This window comes from Diaporthe amygdali (genome assembly GCF_026229845.1).
Source record: "Diaporthe amygdali strain CAA958 chromosome Unknown NODE_1_length_4327563_cov_65_473760, whole genome shotgun sequence".
Lineage (NCBI taxonomy): Eukaryota > Fungi > Ascomycota > Sordariomycetes > Diaporthales > Diaporthaceae > Diaporthe > Diaporthe amygdali.
The window spans coordinates 4,108,838-4,120,446 of NW_026517021.1; the positions used below are offsets into that span (position 1 = coordinate 4,108,838).

Sequence of the window (11,609 nt, forward strand, 5' to 3'; positions counted from 1 at the left end):
CTTGGTATGGTGGCTGATAATATGCACGACGATCCCCTTCCTTTTTACTTCTTATCCTTCCATTGCTACTGCATAACGCCCAAGCCCTTTCAACTAACTCACCTTGCTCCCCCGGCTTCCCTCTGCGATCGTCAGGGGCTAGAACGACGCCAAAGACGCCGGACCCCTTCCCCCGCTCCCTTTAATCATGCCCCCGGCGACCATTCCTGGGTTTCTGGCAGCTGTCATAGCGCGCAAGATCGCCCGCAGACGGGCCATCTGGTTTCACGGTTAAAATGCGTGGTGCCTCCTGCATGCTCGTTTGTCAGGCCGGGACCCCTACCCGGCTGAGGATCATTCCAAATCCTGGCGGACAACAAGAACAACACGATCTCTTTGGCGAGAGCCGTCGGTGACGGACGCGAATTAGGTTTGATGGTGAGGTCTGGCCTCCCAGCTACTGCACCTTGGGCCCGCGACGGTAAGAGGCTCGACAATGTTCATCGCGGGGAAGCTGTCCGTCATTGCGAGTTTCATCGGGGTCATTGCCCCGTTCGGACCTGTTTTGGCTTCACCAGACGCGCACTAAGAAGAGGGCTTACAGAAGCATGGCGCGCCTAGTTCTTTTCCCCGCCCGTTCAATGATATGAAATCGCGTGGTTTAATGCTGCATACGTGGGGACACAGTCGTGGACATGACGACTAGCAGCCGCGTAGGGAGACGCCGCAGAAAATAGTACGTACGCGACGGCGTAGTATGTATGTCATCGCGTAGAGTAAACAGTGTGCAGACCCACCCCTTCCCATTACCCGCAATGCCATAGTTCAAAGGTGTCATATCAAATCCGGTCAGGCTTACAGGTCCTCGTAGTCCATTCCATTAGCCCTCTTGTCGCCGACCTCCCGAATCTTCTCGCCCAGGATCGTCCTCCCGTATCTCTCAGCCACCTTGCCCGCCGCCTCTACCATCCTGCCCGTGCGGTCGCGCATGAGCTCCACCATCTCCAGAGCACGCATGCCGCGCTCCTCGCCCTCGCGGCACTCGATCGCCAGGAGCTGCAGCAGCGCCTTATCGATCTCGATCTCGATACGCGCCAGCGCCGTGCGCTGCGCGTGGCTGCCAGACGTCGACTCCACCAGGTCCTGCACCTGCGCCGCCTGGATCCCGCGGAGCATGAATTGTTGCTCCAGCTTGCGGGACTCAGACGCCTCCTCGTCCTCCCCGTCCGCCCCCTTGAACGGGTCTTCCTCGTCGTGGTCGTCGTCCATGTCCTCGTCGCCGCCGTTGGCCCTGGTCTTGGCCTTGGGCGGGGCCGAGGTGAGTGGCACGGAGAAGTCGAACTCGGAGAGGAGGGGCCGCGGGAAGTAGGGGTATTGGTCGCCGCCCTTGAGGATGATGCAGTGGAATTTGTTGTCCGCCACTGCGATTGGGAAGTAGCTCTCGTTCTTGCGGCCTGAAGCCAGACGGGGCAACAACTTGGTGTCCAGCAACGGGATCCACGATGCTCTCGATGGCTGGCGCCAGTGCAGGAGCGTCAGCAGTGTGCCGGTAGAGTCGTATATGCATGGGTCCTGCCAGAGTTGTAAGCGTTTCTGTGCACCGCGAGACTCACTGTCATTGGAAAACTTACGCCGCTGTCAGAGAAGAAGACGCTCTTGAGGGTGACACCCTCCGGCAGAGCCACCGTGTCTTCGTTCTGGCAAATCTCATCGCGTTTGACGTTCTCAATCGAGTAGAGCAGCCTTGTTCTGCCATCAGCACCGCAGGGTCCGTTGCCTATGGTCATAACGTAGTCCCGCCAACTGGCGCACGTCACCATCGGAGTGCTCTTCGGCCGGTAAACTCGGTAGGGAATGCCGAACAAGGTATAGACTCGCACGTAATTTGCTGACGTTGTCACCGTTATGAAAGAGTCACCTAATGACATGGCCAGCACTGCCTCTCCCTTGGGGAGCTCTGTTCTCCAGTCGTTACGCTGTGTCCAAGTTTCATGCGGCCGGTAGAAGATCGACGCTGGTGCATCGTCTTTTGGCGGGCACGCAAAGAGCGTCCCATGCTCGCTGAGGCAGGCCTTGTCGTAAAGGAAGGTATCTGTGAAATGGTAATCTCGATGGAACTCATGATCATAAAACTCCACAGTCACTGTGTGGTGGGTATCCTGGTCGACAGTCCAGACGAACCCGATCAGGTTGAGGCACAAATACTTGCGGTTCCCACGCCAGGGCGTGGCGCCTGGCTGGAATGCCTCGTGGAATCGAGGCTGGAGAAGATTGGCTCGTTTGTTTGGATAATCGCCAAAGATGTCATCGTCGTCAGCCGGTCTCTTGCGACCGAGAGTGTATCCAGCCCCGTCATCGTCAATAACGAAACCATCGTCATCTTCCCCGAAGCCGTCATCAAGCAACGAGTCCAAGTCGTCCGTCAGCTCTGTCCGAGCTGGTTCCGGACGGTTCTTGTGGCCGTTGGCCTGTGGTCTTCGGCCATTGCTTTCGTCTAGAGGGTCGTGAATAAATGGTGCTGGTTGTTTTGACAGCTTAAGGAGAATGGAGAACTGGTTTGAGATGAAATCTGGACATATGTAGACCTCGCCGTCCGTCGTTGTAAGTGACAGCAGGTTATTTGTCGGATGCCATGCGATATCAATGACATTCGGATAGTCGTATCTTGCAATAACTGTCTGGTCTTTTGTCTGCCAGATAAGGACTTTCTTGTCCTTGGCTGCTGTTGCGAGCATGGCTCCGTTCGGTGACCAGGCGATGGCGGTGATGTCGCCTTCGTGCCCGTTCCTGAAGGATCGCTGATTTTCCCAGTCATTCTTGGAGACGACCTGAATGTCTCGGATTGGCGTCGGGACTGCAAATGCCCTCCCGTCTGGGTGCCAAGCTACCGCAGAAGACGCGTCCTCGTTTGTCTCCAATGATCCTATCGCGCCGTCGACCTTCCTTATCATCTCGGGCTCTTCGGCCGTCATTGAGTACACATAGACAACGCCATCGGTACAAGAAAGGGTGAGCATGCTGCCCTTTGGGTCAAAAGCAACATGCTTGGTCGGCTTCCCGTGCTCCTTCAGGTGGAATATCTTGGAGTTGTCGTCGGTTCCAACGACCTTGACCGTGAGCTCATCGCTGGCGACAGCGCACAGCTTCCCATCCGGAGAGAGGGCGACATCGCGCACAGGGAGAGTACAGCGCGTCAGGAACCTCTCGAAGGTGTTGGTGTCCAAGGAATACAAGCTCACAGTGCCGTCCTCGGATCCGACTATGAAGAAGTCGTCATTGGCGGCGACGCTGACATTCTGCTCTTGGCACTCATCGATATTGGTTGGCTCTCCATCAAAGCCAGTCTTGTAAATACGGATTGTGTTGTTGGATCCAACGGTGACCAGCTTTGACCCGTCTGGCGTGTAGGCACATCGAGTTGTGCCCTGTGTATGAGCCGGCCGAGGGCGAACACGTTGCGCAGTTGAAGCCATGGTCAAGCTCTTGAATCAATTGAGGCTTGCGCAAGACTTGGGCGGCGGCGATAAGTAAAGAATAGATATTCGGGATTGTTGAAGTTCATCCATCAGGACGCGCCTCAAGGGAGACGCGACGTGGGGCCCCAATTAAGGTCGTGTTGACAGGGGGGCCATGCCCCATGGCAGGGGTCTAGTGACTGCTAGGTCCTTTGGTGGCGTACACTTTCACAAGCATTTGGACCACCTCCTGCAGGGGTAGAGTGGCAGATTTGAGATTCAACGTGCGACGACTGGAGGATTTCTGACAACTCTGTCAAGTGTCTATACTGTCTCGTATCTTCCTCACTGTTTAAGTAGTCTCCTCTAGAAAGGCACCGCGGCCCAAAGCTGACTCCCTCTCCTTGTATGAAGAGTGCTATTTGTCATCAGCGAGCTCATCCGCCCAAATTTCAACGGTGACACAACAGTCCTTTCTAACATTCACCTCATTGATCACCTCCTTTTCCGGGATCCAGAGAAGCCAGAAAACGCCGCAAGTACGGTTCTCAGAGCTGTCTCCTGGATATTCGACATCGGCAGCGCAGACAGCTTCACGAGATGAATTCCTCAGATCCACGACACTTCTTTGAGTCAGAGTGAGTGAAGCATCGCAAACCCAACACGCCTATCGATGTGTTCAAAGTGGAACAAATGCTGAAGAAATATCAGCGCCCAGCAGAGCCAGCGAGAGAGGCGAGAGGCCAAGTCAAGCAACAGATTTGGCAAGCCTATTGTTCTCAAATCGAAGATCGCGGCAGCATGTGTGAACCCGCTTTCACCCTCGACTAGCATCTTCATTGCTGAGTCGGCAGGCTCTGTGAGGAGGGTCGACATCGACGATCATGATTCCAAGCCTGTCATCTACCGTGGCCCATCCGCACCAATCACCTGCGTGGCGGTGGGTGGCTCTCAGGACAGAATCGTGTTTGCTGGCTCCTGGGACAGGAATGTGTGGTCATGGGACATAGAGACCCGTCAGCCCGGCCGCAAATTTGTCGGCCACTCCGACTTCGTCAAAGCCGTTACGTGCACCAAGATTGGCGGAAAGGATGTGCTCGTCAGCGGTGGCGCCGACAAGAAGATTATGGTATGGGACATAGACACAGGCAGCCGCTTGCATGTCCTGCAGGACTCGGTGACGGCCATGCTCGCCGTGCAGTCACTTGCTGTGGATCCCATCTTGAGCTCTGGGGACGAGGCTGTAATCATCAGCGCAGGGAGTGATCCGGTTGTACGGAGGTGGAAGGTCAGGTTGGACGGATGGGAGCAGCTTGTGGATGCAGAGCCTGGAACTCCGAACGTCGAACGCAGGTCGATCAAAGTGCACGAAACGGGTGTCTACAAGGTCTTGTTCGACCATTCAGGTGAAGAAGCGGACTTGTGGACGGCGAGTGCAGATGGTTCAGCGAAGTGCTTATCGCGCGGCAAGGCCTTTACTGCTGAAGACAGCTTTGAGCATGGCGACCATGTCCGCGCTGTGGCTGTCACAGATCAGTGGGTGATCACGGCCGGCAGAGATGAAGATGTCAAGATTTGGGACAGGGCGTCTGGGAAGTTGTATTGCTCTCTTCAGGGCCACTATGACGAGGTCACAGATCTCGTGCTCCTTGACGGCGGCCATGGACAAGAAACAAGACTGGCTAGTGTGAGCATCGATGGGACAGTACGCAGTTGGCCTCTCGACAAGGTTGGCATCGATACTGCAGTGCAAGAGCAGCAAAAGACTGCCATCAACGGTGCTGGAGACGACCAGGGAAAAGAAGAGCCGGAGAAACTGCTCACTGCGGAAGAAGAGGCCGAGCTTGCAGAGCTTTTGGATGAGGATTAGATCTCTCGAGCCTCTGTATTCACGCCAGTGAGATTACAGTCACCTTTCCACGCCCCAATCTATGTGAGAACGACCTCTTACATGTAGCAAGCGGACCTATTTCTGCAGGCGAAGTGCGCAACGAATAACGGCCACTTCGAGGTAGCACTGCACAGTCAGTTCTCCCCGTGGCACTGCATATCCCGAAGTGGCGTCAGCTTCGACGTGCTGGTCATGAATCTCACTGTGTCTTTGCCGCACAATTATCCGAGGCCCTGAGGTGCCACTTTGTCAAGTAGAGCGATCGTATATCGGTTGGTCGCATGCAACGAGTACATCTTAAGTTATAGCCTTCCCGTTACTTGGTTGCGGCTTGCAGACGGGATTTCTCATATCAGACTGGTCTCATCGTCGTGGGTGAACCAGAAACGTCATGAAAGACATGGTCCTCCTATCATGGTTTCATTGTTGACCTGTTGCTGGGGTGCAGAATAGGCGCAAAGGGGGGTCACGCATAAATGGGTACCCTAATGTATTTTCATTAGTGACTAGACCTGGCGTTGAAGGACTATGGCCAGCGCGAAGCAAATCAGATTCGTAGTTGAATGTCTCACAAGTACAGAATTGCCACCTGCAAGCAATGCAGGAGAGCGCAGGGGTTCGGATCCTCGCAGAAACGCGTCCTTCCCTTCCATCACACAAATACGAAGAGGTTGGAAAATGAAGCGCGAGATTCAGGTCCGAGGCGAGGTGTTCGCTCAGAGGTTTTGAGAGATCCCCGTGGAAAGAGGCCTCATACATTCTGGCTGTAAAAGAGCAATATTATGTTACCGAAGGCCCAAGGCATGGAGCTCTGTTGGCCTGAGCGGCGCGATTCCTTCGCATCAATCAGGTGGCTTCCAATCCTATCTCCGGTTCAGTGAGCTGGATCGGCGATTAGTTGAAGATGGGGAGACTCCGACGTAGATCCTCGTGGCTCTGGTTCATTCACTCCAATTCCAACCACGCTGGTGTCTTCCCGCTCACACACGACCGCCAACTCATGCCCTTTGAGACAGTGGCTGCAGGAGATGCAATACGCGCCAATGCAGCATGAGACTCTCGCCCTGCGGGCTTTGGGAAGAAGAAATGACGGGCGGTACCTGATCGCGTCGAATGCAAGAAACGAATGCCCCCCCCCCCTCACCCTCAGCCTTCGGGTCAACACACCATGCCATTGGTCGACGGTAATTACGGGTCGGCACACATCAGACATTATCTACTATTTATCTTTCCCTGTGCTACCTGAGCTGCCTTTCTCCTCTCTCGCTGTCCCTCTCTTTTCTACAACACAGATGGTCGTCATCACACCCACCCGGTGTTCCCCCGTCCCGACCCCCCGTCCCGATGTTCTGAAATGGTCGTTTGTCGAGTTACAAGCATCTCCCTGGAATTTCTCCGTCACGGGCCCCTCGTGTCTTCGAAAGACAGCCAGCCTCGAGCCATCTGTGCTAGTCCACCATGAGAGATGTCCTTTTGATGACCGCACATCCGACGCTTGCGTGAGAAGAGCTAGCATATCGCGGCAGGGAAAACTGCAGCGAAACTGGGGAGCTAATGTCGTGCGTCATGAAGGCTGCGGCTGCCGTTGGCCACACGACGTATGGGCCTTTGCAATTTGGTTCGCACCGCGTTCCGAAGCGCAACCATCCCAGGGACCCGCGAACCAATTCCCAGCAGGCGTTCGTCGGAAAGCCTACAGGCCTGGCGCTGGTACCTTGCTAGACGCCTTCTGGAAAGGTCGAATCTCGGACCACTCAGCGCCAGTGCATCTTGCGTCTTTTAGGTCGATCTGGACGACGCCTGACAACCACTACCAATTCGACGCTCGGATGTGAGCTGTGACCTGCGTGCTGCGCTTCCTGTGCATCACGAACGCTCAGGCGCAGCATGTCTTTTGCCCATTGGCTGCCGGCGAGCGCGAGGTTGTCTCTAGGCTGCCCAAGAAGCCGCAGCTGGTCTGGCTTGGACCCTTTGCCGTTAAAGCTCAAGCCATATTAGACCAACATGGTGGGCAGAGAGCGCTTCTGCATCAATGGTATCGTCATTTGCGTACCTCAGTCACGTTGAACGAGTGAAGCCACTGCCCAGCTTTGTCTTCGGGAGGGACTCACTGTGGCTACCCGTCACTGTCTAGATTCAAGAGCCAGCCCAGAAAAAGGAAAGGGGAGGAGTAGTAGGTAGGACAGGTAAACTTTTCACCTTTCCTCGTGTCGTCTTCTCGTCCTCCTTCCCACCCTACTCAGTCATCTGTGCTGCTCTCGAATGTCAGGCAAGGTATTGAGTTTAACGATTCCCTGAACCATCAACTCGGCTCTACCTAAGCAACCGTCTTTCACGTTACATTCACCAATCTCACCTTGTTACTTCCTACACCTGCATAATTGCGCCCGCTTCAGATGAACCAATTGGGCACGTACTGATTCAAGCTCGTCGTCACTCGCCACTCTTGATATCCTGATCTGGTCGTTCACGAGTGCTGCCCTCACCGCCGTCATAAAGCATAAAACCAAGCCTACCCTTTTCTAAAAGCTCCGGCCACCACCGCCAAGCACGCAGTCTTTCATTTTACCGAGCTATCAGAGGCTGGGTCGTACGACCGCTCAGGCTTGGGGGCAAGCCGATATGGACAATCCAAATCATGGTCGTGGGAGCTTGATAGCTCTTGAAGGGCCAGCCGAGACCGTTTCGACACAGCTGCGACTGTTGCCAACGTCTTCTCAGATATTAGTCCTACCCAGTTTACAGAGCTATATGGGAAAGGCTAGAGATGGGCCATTCCATTCTCGTTCCTTAATCAAAGAAGTACACCATGCTGCTCAGACAAGGCATGAAGCCGCCGTTCAATTCCTGCGAGATTCAAGTCCCATCAACAAAAGACTTGTTTTCCTGAACGGCGGAACAGCAGGCGCCGTATCACAATGCATCTCAGCCATCAGCGAACAACAGACATCGGGAGACATTCACCAGGCAGAGTTTATGTTCAGAAACATTGCCCTGGAGGGCCTCAGAGGTTTGGATTGTGAAGACAAAAATTCGGATCAGGCGACATTGTGGATGTTGGGCAGGGAACAGAGCTTGGGCGGATTGTGCTTGGACAACGAGGAGCTTGAGGATCCAGTCATCAAGGCAATGAGGGCGGCTGACCTTCTTTACAAGGAGACTGATTCCCTGCAGCCGATCGATTGCTACATCAGAACTCGGCCGCGCAGTCTGAGCCTGCCAATGTATGGGTATGCGGATGGTATGGGTGAGCCGTCGCCCTTCTTTGTCTTTGGATCAGCGCCTTGCGAAGAAGCTGAGTCGTACCCTGGATCCGACAATGACGAGCCAGCAGACCACCGGGGACTGGCGGACGAGGATTTCGCGAAGCTCTGCGCAATCAAAATCCAACCTGGCTCCTCTGGAGAAAACCTGCCTGTTCTCGATAATTCCGCAAGCCGTGCAGGCGAAGCGTACAAACGCCGCACTGCGGAGACAAGATCTACAGAACATAGATCAGATGTTTTGCTGTCACCCCCTGCGACTCCGGAGGAATTCATCTATGGTGAAGCACGAGTAGTGCAGATGCGGGCATCGAAAGCGCAACTTAAGTTGAGAGAGACTCGATCACTAGACGACCTGGAACTGGAGCAAACACGATGCCGTCGTACTGAATTCAACACGGCTTCAGTTGCGAAACAGGTAACATCACCTGTCGATAATCCAGAAGCCAAAAGCCGGCACTTGTCCATCAATGACAAACCATATCCGGGCAACGGCCTCCTTCATTTGCCTGAGGCCAGATTTGTCAAAGCCCACACAACGACGATACGGAAATCGCCCACTTTTGTCAAGCGCCTACCAAAGCCTGCGAAAGACTCATACGTTCATCGCGGAACCGATGCAGCAGAGTTCGATGAAGAGAGACATGAGCTGAATGAGCTATTCCAACCAGTGCTACCTATGGTCGAGGACCTTGTGATCCACGTAACAGGCCAAGAACCCGATCCAGTCTTGGGCATGGTGATTCACTACTTCAAGGCCGGGGCATTTCCAGTGGCACCATTTCCTGCTTCGTTGCAAACTGAGCCAACAGACTCGTGCCCTTCGACCCCTAGGACGGCAGACTTATTCGATCTAGAAGACGATGCAGATGTCGGCTTATCTCCAGTGGTTGAACATCCAGGGGCTGAAGACATAGGGGAGTATGACCCCTTCGCCGCACGAGGACGTGACGTACGGTCATCTAGTCTCGCCCTCCAACCACCAAGTCCTCCTCCTCCAGCAGGCGTGCAACCGGATTCGCGTCAGCCACCAATGCCAGCTCAGGCATCCCCGCCAATACCAAGAGAGAGGGAGTCCAGGTTCCATGAGTTTTCGACAGCAGGAAAACCGAATGCAGTCGCCATTCAGAATGCACTCAGATCTGTGTTGGAGGTATACTTTCCTCCGCAACAAGATGATTGTTTTCGCCAATTCCAGTTTTCCATGTTCCGTGAAATTGGTAGCCTGTGGCGGCCGATATTTGGGGATAACGAATCTTGTGGCGGTGAACGTGACGAGAACAGGCCGGATATGATCCTGGCGCTGGGTCGACAGAATGGTGTGAAGAGGGAATTCCTATCCGCATTGACCGGCCAGATCGAAAAGCTCGGGGCAAGATCGAGTGGCATGTCTCGAAGCGGTCGCTTGGATTTGAGGTAGAGTATTTTTTCAACACAAGTTGACGTGAAACGTGTTTACTGATGCGTCTGCAGATATCTGATAGCCAACGCGATGCAATCTTTCACCACCCAGCCACTCGCTCAACAAACATTCAGCAACCGTTTCGACAACCCCTACCTGCTGGCAGGTCTTATCATTCCTCAGCTGGAAACGTACCTGGCAACAAATTACGGCACCCGTTTTCTCTTACTCGAGTACCCGGAAGAGCATTTGTCAACGATTCTAGCTCTTCAGAAAATGGTCGGCATGGATGTACTCAAAGTCGCTGGGGTAATCGACTCCGAGGCTACCTCCCCTTGCCCCTCGGGAATTTCGTCTCCGATCTCGAGCAGGAACAACTCTCAATCCATCGCCTCGTTCAACGATGCAGACACCATCGGCCTGGACTCCGTCAATCTGCCCGGCTCACCCTTCTTAGATGACAGGGCAAAGACAACTTCGGCCTACCCAAAGAGGTACTCATTTTCCGAAGCCAACTACCTACTCACGTGCTCAGCCACCGAGTCCGAGATCTCTGTCTTCATCTCGACCATATTGAAACAACTAATCAACATCGACGTGTTCTACATGCCCGAAATCAACCCCCCTCAGGGCCGGCCCGGCACGGCACGGTCCACGAAGAGCACCCTCGCAGGCGCGGGCCTGCCGACCCTGATGAGCAAATTCACCCTCCAGGGAGCCAACGGCTCGCCCGCGTACACGCACACCGCGGTCTTCGGCCCGGCCGGGAACCTGCCCGTGTCGCCACCGTACACCAACGACGGGGACGCCGAGTCAGGGCGGAGCACCCCGCGGGCCGCCACGGCCCCAGTAGGAGTGCACAACTTCCCATTCCCTCCGCCTCCACCTCCGCGGTCTCCCTCGCCGGCGCCCTCTGGTGCCAGCTCGAGGTCCCGCGGGATGGGCGGGCACATCTCTGGGCAAGGTCAGCGTCAGCGGTCGCTGACCCGGCGGAGGCTGGGAAAGCCGGCCAATGAGGGCGGTGGTGACGATGGAGCTAGCATGTATGCTGTTAGTGTTGTGGAGGATGGTGAATTCTATGACGAGGAGGAGAAGCGGCTGATGCCGATGTACATGCGGCAGAGCGAGTTGAGGAAGGGAAATAGTCGAAAGGCTTTGAAATGGCTGGGTTTAGCATGAGTTAGCTTACTGATATCCCCTTGCATTTTACGAGCATTTTGCGCTTTTCTTTTGAGTTTCATCTTCGTTGCTTTCAGCAAGGTGCGCAGGGAGGAGATGGCTAAATGAATGATTGCTGCACAGCAATTCATTGATTCATGTATTTTTATCAGAGGCAGGGAGCCTTGTAATTCGTTGGTGTGCTGTATTTATATTGGAGACCGGCCAAGTGCCGGCGTAAATAGCGAGTAAAATACAGAAGCATCTGGTAACAAGCACCTGAGACTTTGAAGAATCAATGTTCCATGTTCATCTGTTAGATTTGTTCGGACTCCTCGACTGAAGTACGTTTCCAACAGGAACCGCCGCTAAAGAGGTCTAGACGGAACGATGCAAGAGGCAGCCAAAGTTGTCAAATTAAAATTAAATCAGTAGTCCTGACCTGACCGCCTTACTTCGAA

At 54.4% G+C, this 11,609-nt stretch overlaps 3 protein-coding genes across 3 annotated transcripts; 2 read left to right on the forward strand and 1 right to left on the reverse strand.

Moving 5' to 3' along the window:
- Nucleotides 1-834: 834 nt before the first annotated feature.
- J7T55_006820 (minichromosome loss protein) lies at nt 835-3,452 on the reverse strand (the record flags this gene model as incomplete). Its single annotated transcript, XM_053132880.1, has 2 exons — nt 835-1,551; nt 1,611-3,452. 2 exons carry the CDS (start codon nt 3,450-3,452, stop codon nt 835-837), a joined length of 2,559 nt encoding a protein of 852 aa, XP_053001581.1.
- A 582-nt stretch (nt 3,453-4,034) lies between these two features.
- On the forward strand, nt 4,035-5,304 carry J7T55_006821 (wd repeat-containing protein; the record flags this gene model as incomplete). The annotated part of the gene is made up of 2 exons (XM_053132891.1): nt 4,035-4,072; nt 4,146-5,304. 2 exons carry the CDS (start codon nt 4,035-4,037, stop codon nt 5,302-5,304), a joined length of 1,197 nt encoding a protein of 398 aa, XP_053001582.1.
- Nucleotides 5,305-8,134: 2,830 nt separating this feature from the next.
- J7T55_006822 (uncharacterized protein) lies at nt 8,135-11,169 on the forward strand (the record flags this gene model as incomplete). Its single annotated transcript, XM_053132903.1, has 3 exons — nt 8,135-8,185; nt 8,272-10,004; nt 10,062-11,169. The coding sequence occupies 3 exons, from the start codon at nt 8,135-8,137 to the stop codon at nt 11,167-11,169; spliced, it is 2,892 nt and encodes a 963-aa protein (XP_053001583.1).
- Between the last annotated feature and the right edge of the window lie 440 nt (nt 11,170-11,609).